General features: G+C 44.2%; 3 protein-coding genes across 8 annotated transcripts in view; 1 reads left to right on the top strand and 2 right to left on the bottom strand.

The window, feature by feature from the left end:
* Positions 1 to 840: 840 nt before the first annotated feature.
* Positions 841 to 9,313, bottom strand: vsig10 (V-set and immunoglobulin domain containing 10). Of its 2 annotated transcripts, XM_062381436.1 has the most exons (9): positions 8,872 to 9,309; positions 8,473 to 8,778; positions 7,442 to 7,747; positions 5,265 to 5,552; positions 3,601 to 3,885; positions 3,227 to 3,340; positions 3,013 to 3,025; positions 1,878 to 2,023; positions 841 to 1,783 (listed from the first exon to the last, which is right to left on the bottom strand). In XM_062381436.1, the coding sequence occupies exons 1-9, from the start codon at positions 8,921 to 8,923 to the stop codon at positions 1,683 to 1,685; spliced, it is 1,611 nt and encodes a 536-aa protein (XP_062237420.1). In that variant the 5' UTR covers positions 8,924 to 9,309; the 3' UTR covers positions 841 to 1,682. The 2 variants fall into 2 exon arrangements, 1 of the variants encoding a protein (XP_062237420.1); XR_009915388.1 differs by lacking the exon at positions 3,013 to 3,025 and having other exon boundaries at positions 8,872 to 9,313.
* Positions 9,314 to 10,332: 1,019 nt separating this feature from the next.
* On the top strand, positions 10,333 to 12,241 carry pebp1 (phosphatidylethanolamine binding protein 1). Its single transcript, XM_062381439.1, has 4 exons — positions 10,333 to 10,692; positions 10,955 to 11,064; positions 11,614 to 11,714; positions 11,807 to 12,241. The coding sequence occupies exons 1-4, from the start codon at positions 10,558 to 10,560 to the stop codon at positions 12,022 to 12,024; spliced, it is 564 nt and encodes a 187-aa protein (XP_062237423.1). The 5' UTR covers positions 10,333 to 10,557; the 3' UTR covers positions 12,025 to 12,241.
* Positions 12,242 to 12,705: 464 nt separating this feature from the next.
* The window catches only part of taok3a (TAO kinase 3a), a 59,832-nt gene continuing 53,558 nt past the window's right edge, over positions 12,706 to 18,979 (bottom strand). For all 5 annotated transcript variants that reach the window (XM_062381430.1, XM_062381433.1, XM_062381432.1 and 2 more), the window contains 5 exons: positions 18,106 to 18,309; positions 17,350 to 17,589; positions 16,571 to 16,783; positions 16,047 to 16,229; positions 12,706 to 14,080 (listed from right to left, as the gene is read on the bottom strand). In XM_062381430.1, coding sequence (XP_062237414.1) covers positions 13,919 to 14,080; positions 16,047 to 16,229; positions 16,571 to 16,783; positions 17,350 to 17,589; positions 18,106 to 18,309 — 1,002 coding nt within the window. In that variant the 3' untranslated portion in view covers positions 12,706 to 13,918. The remainder of the gene's footprint in view (positions 14,081 to 16,046; positions 16,230 to 16,570; positions 16,784 to 17,349; positions 17,590 to 18,105; positions 18,310 to 18,979) is intronic.

Here is an 18,979-nt window from a genome sequence, read left to right as displayed (position 1 = left end):
AGATCCTGAGATAATGTGTCAACAAATGTGAATCACAAAGGGAAGGCGTCTTAAATCTGTATTTTTAATGAATTATCACAATATATCTCAACTTTCTGGCTATAAAATACAATATTTTGTTTAAAAACATGTGAATCAGAGGGAACATGTTTAAAATACACACGTTTCTATTAATTAACACATTCTATTTCAACTTTCTGACTTAAAAGACAGATAGAAAAAAGGTTTAAAATGTGTGAACCCGTGAGAACAAAGTGTTAAATTAATCATTTATATTATTTATGACATTATGTCTTAAGAGTTCTGTCGCGCAAACCTAACATCAAACATGTTCTCAGGCTGAGCTTAAATATTTAACAGAATTTGTTGAACCATTAACAAAAGGCAAGAAAACCTACAAGAGGCCAAAACAGTCGCCCTTATGAAACCACTTTTAAATAAAATTACAATTTACTTGATGAGGTACATGACGGTGAAGTAAAGTAAAACCAAAAAAGTAGTAAAGAAATCCATGGAAATGTTTTATTTAACTTGTTGAATTGCATCATTTGAAGAATAAACTGAACTTGTCTCTTTCTCATGTTACACAAGATAAGGGACAATCTGCCTCGGCCACATTCTTGGAGACAAGCCCAGTGGAGAGATGCATTCCAGACAAGGAAAGACAGAGTTACACATTATGTGTGCGATACAGTGAGATGTACATGGATCTATGAATAAGATGGATGTTATATTATTGTGGATGATTTGAAAATCGACCTTCAGCCTTTAGACAAATAAAGGTTCTAGTCTTAAACTGCTCGTACATGTGGGTAAAAAAAAAGACATACACACGTCAAATTAAACAACTTAATTTACTACATTGATCTCAGTATCATGTTCAAAACGCTGTACAAAAACACAACCACAGGAATAAAAACGTACACATTTTAAAAACTGTTGTTGACGCTCACGGGACAAACCATTGTTATTGACACAGTTAAAAAAGTGTGAGTGACAAAGGTGTGTATTAACAAGTGTGTGGTCAGACAACAGGTTTTTACAAATGTGGGGGAGGTGAGGGAAAAGGTGGCTGGTGTCAAGGAAACGGATATGAATATAACAAAAAATCTATTGTCTGTTATTAAACTAAAATGTCAAACTGACTTATCTTAGGAAGCAGCAGCTCTGCAAAGTCCACGTGTGACACCAACATACAATCCTTGTGTGTCTAGACATGTGGGTCTCTGTGTGTGCAAAAGTATAAAAGGTGCCCTGACTTCACTAATGTCCAAACCCCCCCCCCCCCCACAAACCTTACAGATAGTTGCAATAGAAAACAGCAAAAAGCCAAACAGCTTGTGTGGCAGCTGATCTGAGACCAGGTCAAAAAGAGACTCTGAGGGATGGGCCCCCTTTATTCAGGAGCCCTGGGCTGTGATAGGCTGATGGGGAATGGGGGGGGGGCGGGCAATGAGCTGAACCATTAACTCCTTATCCTCATCAGCACCTTGACAGAGAGAGACAGGCCCTTTGAACCTTTGACCCTTTGACCCTGACCGCACTGCACGTAACACTATTTACAATATGACAAATTAAAAGAAATATTTTTGTACAAAAGTCTTCCACCAGAGTTTTTCACATTCACATTCTCAGTACATCGTTTTTTTGCCTAAAAAATAGAAACTTTGATCTAAAAACACCTAAAATATATAAGTGACAGGATCCACAGGCTGTTCCGTCTGTTCGGTGTGCTCCTGCTGCTGAGAGCTGGTGTCCCCAGGGTCCACGTCCTCGTGATCGCCTGCGAATCAACGACAAGACAACACATCAACAGACATGTTACAGCTTTTACAAACTTCTACAAAATCGAATAGACTGGCGAGAGGAGGCCTTACCTGATGGGATCTGGTGGATCTGGGCGAGCGTCATGTGATTGCCGTTGGTTAGCGGAGGCAGCCGGGGAACGGCGTCCTGGAAGATCTGCTCGTCGTCGTCCGAGTCCACCAGAGACATCACTTCTCTCCGGTCGTCCTCCGTTTGCCTGGAGAGCAGAAACTGTATTACGCACCTGGAGGTCAGGAACTGGGTCGTATACTAATAAATACCTGAGACTAGTTAACACTGCAACGCATCTTCAAATCCTTAGAGGAGTTATTTTACGACGTGTCAACAACTGTGTCCAGATTTATGCGAACAAACTAAGTGGTACAATCGACAGTGTTTGACCACTAGAGGTGCTATAGAGCAGTGTCTTTATCCAACATTCGTGAAACACAGTTACTCTATTTGACTGATCAGCTGTCAGCAGCAGCGTGCGGAGAAATGTAGCAAACAAAAGCCGTAAAATAGAATACTGCTAACTGCCAAATATTGATGTAAACATAAAAAAAAACAGTTTTTGTCAATGTTATTTTACAAAAACCTACTTCACATAGCTACCTTTAAGTTTATCCAAAGGTGTCAGTGTGTATAATAACTCTAAATATCATAAATCTTGTTAAACAACATTTGTATTTGTGAGGTTGACGATCTGTAATTTCCAAAAACTGACTTCTTTCATGTTAACTCATATTAAAAATGTTATATGGACATAAACCATAAATTAATTTACAAGTGGAGTAGCCAATAAAACGTGGACTGTGTCCCTCGTGTGATAAAGTGATAGTTTGACTCTTTCTTTGCAGAGTTCAGACGTGAAGACAAAACTCAGATTCATGAGCTGGGTTTAGTTGGGACACAGTCAGATGAGCAGTTTCTCCTTGTTTCCAGCTCAGATAGCATCTGGTGTAGCTTTTCTATTTACCATACAAACATAAGACTGATATCAATCTTCTCATCTCATCAGAAACATTGCATTATGGTCTATGATGGTAAGAGAGTCATTTCTATATCTGCTTCTTAACAGGAGATGAGAGAAGCTCTGGTAGAACACTGCTGAATGTAAGAGCTGTTGTTCATCCCTTTGTTTTGATGGACTGAATTAAGTTACACATGCAGATCAGATAAAACAAGTGAACGTGACCAACTCACCCAAACTCTCCTCCTGAAACAGAAATGTGAAGAGAAATTGTGAAGAGTTAGTGGATTTGTCTTGATTCACACTTTTGCACGTGTCAGTTCTCAGGTGCATCATTGCAGCTGCAGTGTGTTATTACAATAAATGCAGAGGACGCGTGGGGCAGTAAATATGTTGCATGCATTTGTGACTTTTCGTGCATCGGCACCAGAGGCCACGGTGAGTTACCCAAGCAAATACGGTGTCGGCAGGAGTACAGCGATCTGGCCACGATGAAGGTCAGTCCCCCGACCAGGGCGGCGATAATGATGCCGACGATGGCTCCTGTGAAAGCGGAGGGGGCTGTGGACACAAAGCAGAAGAGCGGCAGAGGATTAGGAAGCAGCGAACTGGGAGGCGCAGCCGGTTCATCAGCATTCCAGAGGTGGAGTCGACACCTGCACTGACGGGCTCTTTGTTTTCCACCCTATGGTCCGATCACAAAAGAACTGAATGTTCGATTCCATGCGTCATCATCTCCTCTGACGCAAACGTTTGCATTCAGTTACATCTCACACGAGAATGCAGTGATGCTGCTTGTTGCACACGTGACCCACACTCACCTCTCACGGTGAGGACGACCTCCAGCTCACGGAGGTTGAGCGGGTTCTCGCTGCGGCAGAAGAACACGCCCTCGTCCTCTTTGGTGAGGTTGTGTATGGTCAGCTTGAAGGCGGGGCCGTCCTGGCTCAGGGCGTACTTCCACCCGGGCGTGATGGCGTCCTGCTGGAGCCCCTTCCTCCACGTGGTGTTCGCCGGGGGGATGGAGGCGTCCTCGGTGCAGGTCAACGTGACGCTGGTCCCCTCCAGGGCCGTGACCAGTGGCTCGCCTCTAGGGTACGGAGGCTCTGGGGGAGAAGGAGCAACAATCTCAGCGCCCCGGTGGGAATCAAACCCTCACTGATTGTTGGAAATGTCTACATTTTGTGACAAATTCACTTTGTTGCCAAGAATTAGACAAAATATTTGACACCTCTGTGGTGTTTATTGTAAATGTGAAGCTCAAGCTGGGAACCAGTTTGCCCAACATACAGAAAAGGAGACGCTACAGCTAGAAAACAGTTAGTGGGCAGGAAATCTTACATCTAGGAAACCACCAGTTCACCCTCAAGCTCGTTCTTTGGATTCTTGGCAAGGGAGCAAATGATATCATAACCTCAGAGATATAAAAGCTTTCATGAACAGCACATTGTTTTGAAAAGGTTTGTTGTTCTGAGTTGTTGTTAAAATGTGTGAAATTGAAGGAAACCTTGTGCAGGGCCGGGAGATTCTGGATCTCAAAGCTTTGTAAACATCACATAAAGCTGATAAGCTAAAGCAAAGTCAGAGTTTAAACTATCACACACTCTTACGCCATCTCAGTGTGTTGCGCAAACCTGTCCTGTGATGACCCGCCACTGCTGACTGACTCACTGACACTGAACATGTGGACTCAGTGTTTGTGGGAATGCATAACTCAAACTAATCCAAACAAACTTAGCTATGACAACTTAACCAGGAGCTTATGAACTATAGAGTTTACAGAGTGATCAGAGCGGAGCCGTGGCTGAACTAGTGAGAGTTTAGGACAGGATAGATTTCCACCTGCAGGGGAGGAGCAACATCTGATCAGTGACTAAAGAATGCAACACACACACACACACACAATAAAAACACTTTCCCAATCCTCTACTGGTATCAAGTTTCCCTCTAATCATTTAACCAGAGAACAAACTGGGTGGACTTATCACAGGGTAGTGGCCAAACCATTCATAACCTCTGGACTGCACTGGGTTCATCTGCTGAGGCTTTGAGAAATCCATCTCTAAAACCTAAAGATAATTAGCAGCACTTTATCCTACAGGTCATGAGGTTAGGCTTTCTTCAAGGGGGAAATGTTAATTGGTGCAATTATAGTTCAGATTGTTTAGTTTACGGGATCAGAAGCAATGAAAACAACACAAATGAGCTTTTTCACTAGTTTCTGCCAAACACATAATCCACATGAATTATCCAGAGTACTACACTAGATCTTTAAATGCTTTTTAGTGCTGGAAATGCTGGAATAGAAAATGTCAGAGCCTCAGCAGGTAAACGTATGTTAGCCCCGATGTTAAAATTGACCTGCTTGGCTCTATGACGAGTGTCAGTGTGGCTCAGTGACCTCTTAGGTGGAAAGAACATGAAAGATTCAGCAGCTGCACGTCTCAGGATCACCGCGAGGCTCATTTCACCACAACACACTTACTGAGGGTGAGCGAGCAGGACTTCTCCTTCCCTGATGGGTCAAAGCCCTTGGCCATGCACCTCAGAGTCTGCCCCTCCGACAGCAGAGAGCGGTTCAGGCTCAGAGACAGACTGTCCCTCGACGCCGTCACGAAGACGTGTCCTTTCCAGTGGGCGCCCTGGTCGCCCTGGTCTTCTACCCAGCGCAGCGTCGGGGTGGGGTACGCTCCAAACCAGCTGCAGTTGAAAAGGGCGTGAGAGGCGTCGGCTGCTGGCGCCCAACTGCAGTCGGGGTGTCTGTCCGGAGCGTCTGGTCGAGGAAAAGAGTCAGTTAACAACTTGGCAAGAAGAACAGACATTTACACTTCCAGTTTATTTAGGGCCTCTGTGAAGAATGAGCCGACCAGCAGACAGAACTCTTTTCAGAAAGGACTCAAATATCTGTATTTGAGGATTCAACATTTTGCTGCTGGCTCCTTAAAACAACTTTCCTGAAGAAAACGCTTTAACCATTTTATTTTTTTACATTTAGCAGGGAGCACAAGATAAAGAACAAAACAGGAAGAGCAGGATAAAGTAATTACTTTACTTTTTGTACTTAAACATAAAAACAGGAAGACTACTATTAAATTGGGTTTCCTGAAAGCGATAAATTCTTTCCCGTCAATTATTTCCCCCTTTGTGTCTGTTTCCCAGTCTGAGGGTCCAGAGAGAGAAGTAAATAGTTCACACTTTGAGGCGTCTAGGAAATATTGTTCTTCACACATAATTATTTGAGTTTCCGAATTAGATTCGCTTTTAACTTTAGGAAAGTCTCTAAAATACAAAAAGAGGAAACATCACTAATTAAGTCAAATGTCTCTGGCATTGAATTTCCCTACTTGAACCGAATAAAGGCTTTTATTGATTTTATAACAAACCTCTCTTCCTCTTTGATTCCCACAATATGCTTTATTTCTTATTTCTTATACACTGATCCTGTAGACACTTAATTGTTGCATATGAAGTTTCATTCTGTCCATTATAATAAATCCTAATTTCTGTGATTTTCTTGATGAGACCAGGAATAAGCTGATGAATCCATCAATAAGCAATGAATCCTTTAATTTGAGTGGTTATCATGTGCTAGTAAGCTCACTGGAAATAACCTTCTATATGCAGGATTTTCTTTCTGTGAGTAATTACAGGAAATCAGCAAAAACACAGAAAATGCAGCGCGAGCTAGAAATTCAGGAAGTCCCTTCAAAGACTGGAAGAAAACCCTGCACCACGACTCCATGAAACAGTTATTTTCACATCAGCTCACGCACAGATTCATATGTTGTAATGTCAGAATGAACTTGTATTGATTTGTCTTTGTGTCCTAAGTCGTTATATTTCAGTCGAGGTTCTGAATCTGTGGACGAGTGCGACGCCTCACTTACAGTTTTTCAAACTTCATGCTCTTGACTCTCCTCCTGCCACTCAGAATATTTCCAGATGTGTATTTTTGTATTTGTATAACGTTTCAACTTACTCACTGTGCACTCATTTATTATTAGGTTTAAAGTTAAACCATTTTATTTTTTTGTTATGGGTTAAGATTGGGTTTAAAACTCCTACATTTTAAAGGTCATGGTCATTGTTCTTGGATTTTAACATGCTTGCTTTCTTCTCTGTGAAATTATCTTTGTTTGTATTTTGGCGCAATATCAGCTTTAGTACTAATTTAGGTTTTATTCAAACCCGTAAGAATATGGAAAGCCTCTGTTTCTGGCTTTTTGGTTATTTTTAAATGAAAAATAACTGTTTCCATGTTTACTTTTCTACCAATATTTCAAAGTTTGTCATTATAACACTTCTAATTATTCCATGAAATAATAAACATTTATATATTTGTATCAATTAAACACCAATTAACCCTGGCAATGAATAATTAGTCAGTTTTTTTGTGTGCTCACATTTCCCCAGGTAAAATCACACATTTTCTTTAGACCCAGTTGTGTTAAGACATTAAATAGTGATAAACTAAAGAGTGATCTTTCAAATTAAATAAAATTCTTTAACTGAGGAATTAAGAAAGTATAATTTTGGTCTTATATTTGTGTTTGTATTGTATTTACACATTGGAAACACAATATCGCTGCATAATAAAATAAATAGATGTAGGTAACCTGTGTCTTGATCAGAGCTCCAGTCTGACCAGCTCCTGGTACTCACAGTAAACCAGCAGCTGATGGTTCTTCTGAACCGTCCGATCGGACACGTTGTTGTGGGCCCAGCAGCTGTACAGCCCCTGGTTGCTGGGCTGGATGTTTTCTATCGTGTAGCTCAGCCAGGAGCCGGAGCCCGAGGCCAGCGACACGTTGCTGGACGAGCCTCCTGTGAAGGTCAGGCTCAGGTGCTGGGACGGGAAGGAGGAGCCGGAGCAGTTGAAGGAGACGCTGGAGTCCCGATAGACGATGAGCGTCCCGTTGGACAGGGGGGTGGCCCGCCCGATGGACAGGGACACGTTCTCTGGACCACCTTAAAGAAATGTGCAGTGCATTACAACTACTGTGACTTTAATGCTGATCCTCATCAATATCCATAACCATCTGGAAGAGATTTCTAGCTGCTGGCAGTATAGCAATACAATACACAGCAATGAGCACTAACCTATTTGTCTAATATATACAGGATTGTAAATTTGGTCATGTGATAACAAAACCTTGGATTGAGTTTGGTTTCCTGATTCGCGTTGGTGTATTATAATGCTTCAGGTCCATTGAAATAAAGGCAATATAGGTCAAATAAATATACATAAAACACTCACTACTACCATGTAAAGACATAGGCCTATAAATATGTAATAACAATGAAAGGCTCGGTACTTATATATGCAGAATGAATACTAGTGATGATTTAGCTCATTGACAAACAAGGGCTGAATATGAGAAATACTTGAAAAAGGGTTTTTGATCCGTTTGAAGATAAATTGAAAATTTGTGAAACTCGTGGCTGCGTCCGTTCTTTAGCCGAATTCAATATCTCATTTTGAATCTATATCCAACAGTGGGTGAACTATAATCCAATGGTTTACTATTTCCTGCCATTTACTGCTATTAACCAACATTTCAAAGCAACCCGACCCAGCCCTGCCTGTCTCCATGTGCCGGTGTGACCTGTCCCGGTTGAAGAACCGGTTTGTGTCTTCCAGAAAGGAGAGAGAGGAGGTTGCATCACACCTGAACACATGCTGGTTGACTCACTGGTGACTAGAAGCCGGTAACTTGAGAAGACAGTGCTGTTAGGCGCAGGGAGGGGGCGTGAGGGCCAGATGCACTGGTAGATGCCACCATCTCCTGGTGTCACCCCCTGGATCTGCAGCTGGTGGCCGTACAGGACCTTGATGCGCTCGGTAGAAGGAACCGGTGAACTCCCGCCATCTCCGTTGACTTTGCTCCACATAAGTGTCACCTGGGTCAGATTACTGACCAAGTGGCACGGCGGTAGGGTGATGTTCGATCCCGGTGCGGCAGTCAGCACCGTGTCGTTGGAGCCGCTCCCTGAAACTGCTGCTTTACAAGAAGAAGAAGAAGAAGAAGAAGACGAAGCTGAGTGAAGAAACTTTGGGTTTCACTCTCACCTGGTTGTGATGTCCAACTCACCTGAGGCAGATAAACACAGGAGGAGAAGCACTAATGTCCCCACCGTCTCCATGATGTCTCCTCCACCTCCACCTGTCCGTCTCCACCCCTCTACCTCTCGGACTGTCTGCTTCACTTCCACCTGTCTGTCTCCTCACCCTGTCCACCTGTCTTCTCTACCTCTCTGGCTGTATACCTGTCTCCTCCACCTGTCTGACTGACTGACCACCTGTCCGTCTCCTCCACATCCACCTGTCTGACTGTCTCATGCACCTTCACCTCTCTGTCTGTCTCCGCCCCCTCTACCTCTCTTGACTGTCCACCTGTCTCCTCCACCTGTCTGACTGCTTCACCTGCCTGTCTCCTCGACCTCTTTCCTCCACCTGTCTGACTGTCCCTGACACACCGTCACCTCGGTCTCTAACCACCATCTGATGGAGTCGCTTTGTTTACCTTAACACGCTAATCCGGAAACTCCTGCACGGGACAAGCCACACCCCCACACCGCACCTTCTTAAAGGTACAGTAGCACCACTTGTACGATAAATCTTCTTCTTCTTCTTCGAGCCAGATGTGGAGTTCAGTACGGTGGCCGAGAGAGCTCAAAACATGCAAATAAATAATGTGAAAATTAAGAAAACATCTTCATTGATTTTGCACACAAGTGACTTTTATTCTGCAAACCAAGAACGGTATTTAGTTGCTGATTTAAACACACAGTTAAGCAGGTATTACATTGTTGTAACCAGTAGAATGTTTATGAAGATGGACGACATGTTGGAACGGTGTAGTGTAGATCACAGAAGGCAAATATAAACAATAACCTACTTTAACTGCTCAGTCTGGATTTGTTTCACGATTTATGCAAAATGAACCTCTGCCCTAAAGGAAATAAAAGGAATCATTCATGTACAACAACTGCCTGATGTACAACACAAGACACTGCTGAATATCTCACACCCACTCCAAACCCACACACATAGCTGGGCGGACACACACAGACATAACATGTTCAACGCTTTAATTAAACGGGACGAAACAATAATCCTACATTTATAAATTCAGCTCAACAATTCTCTCATAATCCTCACGATGCTTTGTTATTGAAGTCTGCTCCTTGTCAGTGGTGATGGCAACTCACAGAGTTGAACTACAGCAGCTTCATCACTGTTTTAAATCCCCTGCAAACATTTACATTGTTGTTTTCCTAATTGTTTCTGTATTTGCACATGTTGGGACTTTTTGTAGAAGTTGTTTACTTAATTTGTGTGTGTTTTTTATGTGTTTACTCGAGCTGCAGCACGTTGACTTCTCTCGGGCCTCAGGGCAAAACAAATGTGGGTCTTTGTTTTTTTTTTTGTTAAACATCTGGAGCTCTCTGCAAGGTGTCATCCAGATGTGAACCGGAAGTGGCCCGAGTGCTAAATGCTGACTGTGGCCCCAATAGTGGGAAACAGATCGGGGTCACCTTTGGTTGAAATGTGGCTTACTCGTGGCCCAGATTTGGCATCCAGGAAGAGGCCATTATTCTACCCGGGATATGGGCCAAATCTGGGCCAAAACAGTTTAAGAAATTCTGTACTCGTGATTGAACTTGAGTGCACCCCCTCTCCTCCAGTTGCTGTATCTGGTGTCGGTCCCTGAACGCATCACTCTGGTTCTTCACCCCCCCAGCAGCAGCGTCTGTCAGCGGACCTAGAGGGAGACATGCCGGTGGATCTGAGCCAGTGGAGCGGTGCTCTTGCTCTGCAGGAGGTGGAGGAGCAGCCCGCCCGGCCCCTGACGGTGAAATACGGATCCGTGGAGGTGGACGAGCTCGGCAAAGTGCTGACCCCGACCCAGGTCCGTTAGCTAGCTGCTGCGGAGCTAACACGCTGCTAGCTCAGCCTCGTCTCTGGGGGTTAGCTCAATGCTACACTGCTAGCACCAAGCTAAAGGGAATTTATTTACATAAAAATTCTTTAAGCTTTAAAAAAAAAGAGGTTTAAACAATGAGACAAGTTATATAATGTCTGCAGCATGTGAGCAGATGTGAAACACGGGGGGACAGCGCCCCCATGTGGGTAAACAGGTGAAGTGAACTCGACTCGTGTTGACCCCGCAGGTGCAGAACCGACCCACCTGCCTCGAGTGGGAAGGATGTGACCCGGGTAAGATGTTCACTCTGGCCCTGACCGACCCGGACGCCCCCAGCAGGAAGGAGCCCAAGTTCAGGTGACGAGAGAGACATCTATGAAACAAGATGTTTCTATAAGACAAGAAGAGATGTATGAATAAGAAAAGATGTGTCGATAATATAGGTTAAGATCAACTTTATGGATCCCACGTGGGGGGGGGGGGGATTCACATCAGCAGATTTTCAGAATGAGGACACATGAGGACAAAAATAGAATAGGCAATAATATCTGAAATAGATAAATAATATACAGACTAACTATCGTAGGAAAATTAATTTAAGATGATTAAAGCACTAGGTGAAGAGAAATCAATGGAACTTTTTTGCTGGAGGAATGCAGTTGAAGGTATTGTGCTCATGGGTCCACTAGTCCCTGGTTGTCCCCCCCCCACCTAAAAAAAAGTCCCACTCGGCTTTTATATATTGTTTATTTATACGGATGCTTTCAAACTACTGTCATCTCACCGTAAAGTATAAAGAGCAGCTTAGTTGTATATTACTTCCATATTAACCATGTTGGCTCAAAACCCTTACATTGTGACTCAGGGCAACTTCAAGAGCTTCAGTATTTGTGTGTTTCCCTGAAGGGAGTGGCATCACTTCCTGGTGGTCAACATGAAGGGCAACGACATGTCCTCCGGCTGCGTCATGTCCGATTACGTGGGATCTGGACCTCCCAAAGGCACAGGTGAGAGAGCTCCAGTTGTTTCACACATGTGATTTGACAAAAGCTTGGGTCAGACCTTCAGATTAAACCCACGACCCCTCTGTGCGTCCCAGGTCTCCACAGGTACGTGTGGCTGGTGTACGAGCAGCCCGGCAGCATCTCCTGCTCCGAGGACGTTCTCACCAACCGCTGCGGAGACGGCCGTGGGAAGTTCAAGCTCCAGAGCTTCAGGCAGAAGTACAAGCTGGGAGCCCCGGTGGCGGGGACCTGCTACCAGGCAGAGTGGGACGAGTATGTCCCCAAGCTGTACGAGCAGCTGGCTGGAAAATAAGAGAATTGAAAGACTCAGCCTGCACTGGGAGTTCCTGTGGAGGAGGGCGGTCTGCAGGAAGCTCCTGTTCTCACAAGTGGCAAAAAAGAACAACCATTAACAGTATTTTGCTTTTTGTTAGTGCCACTGAATAATATTGTTTTCCCACTGTTGCCTTCCCACGCTCTGACACAAATACCAGTGATGTCACCTGATCAATAAACCAGTTCAGCACTGACTGGATTCTGTGTTTGAGTGTTTTCTGATCGTTTGGCAGCTGCTCAGTTACTCAGTCGACTAATTTAGATCCTCAATAACATTTTATTAATCTAATATGAAGTAGTGATTATATTCTAATAAATATGAGGAATAATTTGAAGCGTTTGTTCTATTGAGCATTTTATTTTGAAGATGTGTAATTTGTAGAACCTGGCTGCGATAAAGTGTCAAAAACTTTATAATTAGGAGGTAAAATGTAAAGAGTTTTGCTTCTTTAAGCTGATTTAAAATTTTAGTTGACAACGTTTGATATTTCTTTAAAATTAAATATCAATCAATACATTATACCATTGATTCTTAGCTGGGGGAGCAGCAGCCAATCACAGCTGAGGTCGGTTACTTCCTGGATCTCGGAGCCAAATAAAAATAACACCAACATGAAAACTTCTATTTTACAAATAAACAACTTGCACCACGACGCAGTTTGTGTGATGAGCACTTTATTTACAAATATAATTAAAAGCTCTGACAGATTCATGCTTTCTTTTTAACCTGGAAAAAAAAAAATTAAAGTGCATGCAACAATAAAGCGTCATACTGGTCTGGTTGATAAGAAAAAAACTAAACCACACGGCTCGAGAGTCGTGAGAAGCCAGAAATAAAAAGATAATCCTGTTGATAGAATGAATTTCAAATACTATCTGAGGAGGGGGGGAGGAAAAAGCGTCTTTAAAAATTCTGTTTTTTTCGATATGAGTGACAGTTAAAATACAATACGAAAATAAGTAAAAGCTCTCCATAAATCCTTCTATACACAAAGTACAAGTCCACCCCCACCCCCCCAGCAATGAAGCCCTTTGTGCTATCTGGGAGCTGGAGCTCATGTGACACGTTTATTATTAATATCATTATTATTATTATTCACATTGGCTGCCAGTGCAGAGAAATCAGTACGATACAAACACAGAGTACCATGATTCGCCCTCAGTAATCAAATTGACCGCAGGAGTCACATGAATTATTATCATTATCGTTATACGTGTACTTATCAACATTGTGATGTTTGTATCAAATTATTCAAATTTGTCATAAAAATGTCCTGATGAGTCGAGGATAGAAAAAAGTGTTGAAAGAAGCAGTGCAGGAGAACGACTGTGGAAGTTTGATTTATCGCTTTGAACAGGTTTTTGTTTTTTTGCACCGCTCGAGACCAAAAAACGACAAAAACGCACGACAAGAATCGATTACCTCTAAAGAACCGGGTGTTTGTGGAGCCGTTTCATTCGTCCTCGTCTTTCTCTCCCTCCTTCTCTCGTCTTCCACATTGCACAAGAAACAGGAAAAACACCGTGACTACGTTATCGTTGTTTCTTACAAAATCATGACAACTACAGGACGTTATCCAGCATTTTTTTTGTTCTTTTTTTTGTCATCTTGGGACACGACGAGAGACGAGGTGGAGGGGGGGGGAGTTAAGGTGGTGGCCGTCGACCAGCCACTGGACACACACACACACACACACAGGATCCTTGTTTTGTTGTTGTTGTTGTTGTGTGTGTGTGTTTGTGTGAGGACGTCAGCAGCAGTGAACACCTGCACAGTCGCGTCGAAGGAGGAGAGAGAGGCAGACGGACGCCCGGGGGGGGGGACGAGGACAGACGACAGCAGCAGCAGCAGCAGTAGCAGCAGCAGATCCTCATCTGTAGTCGTCCTTGGGAAAGTCCAGGGTGCCCAGGTTACCGAAGCCCAGCCGCATGCTCTCCATGTCGAAGCTGTCGATCTCCCGCTCCTGGCGCTCCAGCAGGTGCTTGATCCGGTCGGTTCGCTCCTTCTGAAGGGAAACCAGCTCCTCTTCAATCTGCAGGGAACCACATGCACAAGATTTAGGCTCAGAGCAAAGAAAAAACATGACTATTCAAATATTCATTGGAAAATTTGACGAGTAAGAATACATTCTTGTTGACTTTGCTCCCTTCATGTCCCAGGAACATATAAACATATATAAATAAATAAAATGCAGCTTTTCTCAATATTATCAAGACAACCATCGTGTTCAGTGTGAACTGTAACATGAGTTTTAGAGGAGCTTGGTGTTTGTGTGGTGAGAAAAGGAAAGATTCAACATTTATAAAGCCTTTAGCCTTTTAATCTTTATTCCTGCTCATAAGAATAGGAATAATAGGAATCAGAAAACAAATGAGAAGACGCTGCTGTGCATCTTTTATCCCCACAGAGGAGAGGAGAGATGCTTCAGTAATAACATCAACACAGATTATTACTGGTCTCATTTCTTCTTTCTTGCCAGAGGCAAACTAAACAAAGAGAATCACTCTCCTGGAGAAACACAGCTCAATACACCAGTGATGAACGGTGGAGTCGAACCAGCAGCTCTTCACTGTAAATCTGGATTCACCACAGGCTCCTTGTGTTTTTGTGTTTTCATGATTCAGTCGTTCGTCTTCTTCATTTCACTCAGTGACGTCGCGGCTGCAAACTTTGATGAGCTCTCTCATACTGTAAACGTGTGAGTCGGTTAGGTTTCATTAATCAGGTTTCGGTGGCACAAGTTGTTTTGTGTCTGCTTCATCTTTCAGACTCACACGTCAACTCGACACACAAACACAGACACACACACACACACACACACACTCAGGTGCAGACAAAGCCCCGCATGGCGCAGTACGGCAATCTGAGCGACTTACTGAGCATGCACAGAAAACTCCAGACTCTGACCATGAACCGAACCAGAGGACAATAGTGCTTCTAAAACCATGACATCATACCGGTCCCCACGGCGCAGGGCTGTAGGCGGCCAGGAGAGGGCGACACAGCACCGCCACTGGCACAGACCACACTGGACCCAGCAGAACTGGATCCAGGCGGCATTTCAAATGTGTCTTTGTTGTGGGAGCGCTGTCTACTAGACTGTGGCGATGACGTCGGTCAGTGTGGAGGGAGGCGCACTCGGCCGCTCGGACCTGATCACATGTCAGCAGAGTACAGGTTGTCTGGACGCTCACACCGAAGACGTGTCTCGGTCTTGAGCGTCTCGTAAACGAGGGGACAAACATCGATGGAGCTGTGTCCAATGTGTGTGAGGAGATCAGCACAAAGCATGAAAGTTAGTTGTCAACTTGTAACACGGCTGCAGGTGTCAGAGCTAATCTGACTTAGGAGAATGTAAAAGCAACAGAAAATCTGCTGCTGAGGGATTTCAGACAAACAACAACCTCAGGGTGTGTTTCTACAAACAGGAGCTGACAGAGGTGTTGTAATAACAGAACAATGCGGTGGCGTAGGGAGTGTGTGTGTGGAGGGGGGGGCGCCTGCTCCCTGCAGGACGCCACGCCACTGTCATCGCCACCTGTGGAGACGGAAATCTGTGTGAACTCATGAATGTCTGTCTGGGATCGACTTTCATGGCCGCGCTGCTGAGGTGGAAGCAAACGTGAATCAGGAGCCGTTCACTCAAACCATCAAGGCAACCTCTGAAAAAACTGATGTTTGTATTTGTTGTTTTCATTTATCTACAGACTCTTGTGCTTCAGACTTTAAAGGATTTGTTTACATCCTGTTTGTCATGTAGCTTTGTAGAATGTTAAATTTGAGTTATCTTCTATGGGTTGAGGATGAGGTCACTTTCCTTTTTGTCATTTTAATTGGATGTACACGTGGGGACGTACCCAAGTCACATTCAGACCTTGGTCACATTGTGTTAGTGTGTATCCCAACATGTCCTGGGCCACCGTGAAGGACCAATCTACTGAAAGGCTCAGAGAAATGTTACGAGTATGTCAAACATGTTGGTTGCTTTAGTTTGGCACCTTTTGTTCCAGGTGAGCCCGGCGCAGCGACACCTTCTGCTCCAGCTTCTGCTGCTCGCGCTCGTGCTGCGCCTCGGTCTGCATCTTGATCTTGCTCTGGTAGGCGTTGAGCAGCTCCATCTCCTGCTGCAGCTGCTGCCTCAGGGCCTGGCACTCGGCTTCCTGGGCCTCGTCCAGACGCAGCTGACACGGCCGACCACCACGACAGGGGAGAGGGAGGGTGGAGGAGTTCATGGATAAGACACATAGGAGGAGAGAGAGAAGAGGAATAGAGATGGAGATAATGGATGGAAGAAGATGGGTAACAGGGACAGAGGGGACATGGAGAGGGAGATGAAGAGGACGGGATGAAGTGAGATTGTATATTAGGATGGGACAAAGGGGGAGAAAGAAGAGAACGATATAAGATTTGAGGACAACAATAAGCAACAGGTGGAGAGAGATCTCCTTCAAAGATCTAAACTTTGAAATATACCATCGTGCTTTTGATTGAACAATGACCACGTGAACTTCTCTCGACTCACCGCCTGCGAGGCCATCATCTCGTTGATGCTCTGTTCGTACTGCTCGGCCAGGATGGCCAGCTTTCGAGTCTGCTCCTCCTTCAGGGCCTTGAGCACCGTCTTGTGGTCGGCCTTGGGCGTGATCTCCATCTGGTGGTGGCGCAGGGCCTTGTACTGCTTGGTCTGCACCTTACACGTGTCCTGGAACTGCTTCTTGATCTGCAGCTCCAGAGCCTGAAGGAGAGAGAACAGACGAATGAGAGAAGGTGTTGATCAGGTTTGAAGTCGAAGGTTTTGATTGTTTGTCTTTATTAAGGCATAAAATAAAATGTATTATGTTTTCATTGGGGTTTGTCTCAGACAGCAGGTTAACACAAAAACAACTGAACTGATATTATCAACCAAAAAAGAACCAATTCACTTTGGAGCAGATCGACTCAGGGGGCAGATCCAGTGTGGGATTTTTCAATATTATTGTGAATCTCAGAGATGTTGATGAAAACAATCAAGACATATTTAGGGGAGGGATATTTGTGAGTGTGTGAAATCTAGTGCAGCTTGACTGAATTCAAGGCAGCGGTTTGGCCTTGGCGGAGGTACAACTGAGTGCCATTCTATTCTTCAAATGAATTTGTTTCATCACTGTCAAACACGACTCTGTGTTCTCAAAGACGAGAACATCTTTGTTAAAATGGATCTGAAAAGCTTTTGGTTTGAATTTCAAGCCCCTTTGTCTTTACGGCGATAACCAACCACACGTTAAAGATCCTGCAGTGAAGGCTTTCTCTGCGTCGACTCACTTTGAGGTTCTTGGGCTGCTGCCGGAGCTCCAGCACGTGCTTGCGGTGGAGTTCACGCTCGCGCCGGTTGTTGTACTCGATCTGGTTCTCCAGCTCCGTCTGGTGCTGCAGGAGAATCAGGTCCATGCGCAGCTTCTGCAGGGACTTCAGCTGCCTTTGCTCCAGCTCCTGCGTGGACTCGTCGTGGCGGATCAGCATGGCGTGCTCCATCTCCTTCTGGGTCTTCTTCTTGTTCAGCTCCTGAAGGAGGCAGGAAACATGGAGGAAGAAGGGGATTGGATGACTTGCTGAAGGTGCTACTGATTATTATTATTTTAAATGATCATTTCCCCCAGTAGAAATACATTTTCTTCTTGGTTCGTTTCAGTCTCAGAACATTTGATGCCATTATCAACAAAATCCATAAATATCACACGTTAAATCTCCATTAATTTGGGATTTAAAAAGATTGTATAAAATGTGTATTTTCCCACATAAAGACTCTTTACACAACAGCTTTTCAGATTATGACATTGCTGCAACGCTTTACTCAAATAATCTTCTTACAGTTAACAGGAAACGCCTCATTGATCAGATCTGAACAATGGCTGCACTTATCAAGGACACGCAGCCGTTTTTCTCAGAATTACTCCGGGCCTTGTCACAAACAATAAAAACTAACGAACAGGGATTTTATTTTGAAAATGCTTTGTGGAACTTGCATCATGAATTTAACGATTCAATTAATAAATTCATGGATATATTGGTTCTTCCCACCTCTCGGATCTGCTCCTGCTCCAAGTCGTGCCTCTTGATCATGACTTTGCGTCTGAAGGCGCGGGAGTTCCTGTCGAAGAAAACCCTCTGCTGGGCCAGGAGGTGAGCCTCCTCCTCGGCCTGGGAGTGCTGCATGTTCTCCTTGTGCTTGGACAGACGCTCCTGCTTCTCCTTCTTCGGTGTGCTGTGGTCCTCGTTCATCTCCTGAGAAGAGGTGGAAGTTCACACACGGATCAATCATGAAGGACAATGAATGATGAGAATCTGTAGGAGATTTATCTGACGTGTTGGTTGGGTAGTTTATCTGAAATTTAAATTTTGGGCACTGTATGAGGAACTAATTTGAGGATTAGTTCAAACCAGTGAATGTGTGAGAAGCTGATTTTCCTTACTATTATATTACATATTCTACATGTTCTGAATGTGGAATAAAAAGCCTCCGTGCACGTCAACATTATTGTGCGTTTGTGGAGCTCATGCCAAACTCCAGTTGACCGTCTGTCATGGACCACAGCTGACTTTCATTTTGTGTAAAAGCTCCATAATTTCAGCTGAATCTCTCCCTCCTCTGTATGAGTTCTCTTTCTCTTTCATGGGCTTTAAGGTAATCTACAACTCACGCTAATACACTTAACACACGAGCCTGATCCTCGCCCTCTGTGGTGTCTAATTCCGTTACAGCCCTCAGTTGGTGGGAAATATCTCTCCCTGCCAGAGACGCTTTCTTTTTACCGCGCTGACCTAATTTTGGTCACTTATCTCCTAACTGAAAACACAGTGCATCACACTCGCGGCCCACAGGAGCATCATCTGGACTCGGTTCCAAGGTTGCGGAGGCACATAAACGCTGCTCTGTGCGTATGGATTTGTGGGT

This window comes from Platichthys flesus, chromosome 3, assembly GCF_949316205.1.
Source record: "Platichthys flesus chromosome 3, fPlaFle2.1, whole genome shotgun sequence".
Classification (NCBI taxonomy): Eukaryota; Metazoa; Chordata; class Actinopteri; order Pleuronectiformes; family Pleuronectidae; genus Platichthys; species Platichthys flesus.
This window is presented reverse-complemented; position numbering and strand designations above follow the sequence as displayed.

What these genes read in the sequence shown, in the direction of transcription:
- vsig10 (XM_062381436.1), bottom strand. Translation starts at nt 8,923, where the DNA reads ATGGAGACGGTGGGGACATTAGTGCTTCTCCTCCTGTGTTTATCTGCC. An exon ending in CCTGTGTTTATCTGCCTCAG is followed by an intron (nt 8,779 to 8,871) that starts GTGAGTTGGACA and finishes CTTGTAAAGCAG; the next exon opens with CAGTTTCAGGGAGCGGCTCC. An exon ending in GATCCACCAGATCCCATCAG is followed by an intron (nt 1,784 to 1,877) that starts GTAAGGCCTCCT and finishes GTTGATTCGCAG; the next exon opens with GCGATCACGAGGACGTGGAC.
- pebp1 (XM_062381439.1), top strand. Translation starts at nt 10,558, where the DNA reads ATGCCGGTGGATCTGAGCCAGTGGAGCGGTGCTCTTGCTCTGCAGGAG. An exon ending in AGGAAGGAGCCCAAGTTCAG is followed by an intron (nt 11,065 to 11,613) that starts GTGACGAGAGAG and finishes GTTTCCCTGAAG; the next exon opens with GGAGTGGCATCACTTCCTGG. An exon ending in TGGACCTCCCAAAGGCACAG is followed by an intron (nt 11,715 to 11,806) that starts GTGAGAGAGCTC and finishes TGTGCGTCCCAG; the next exon opens with GTCTCCACAGGTACGTGTGG.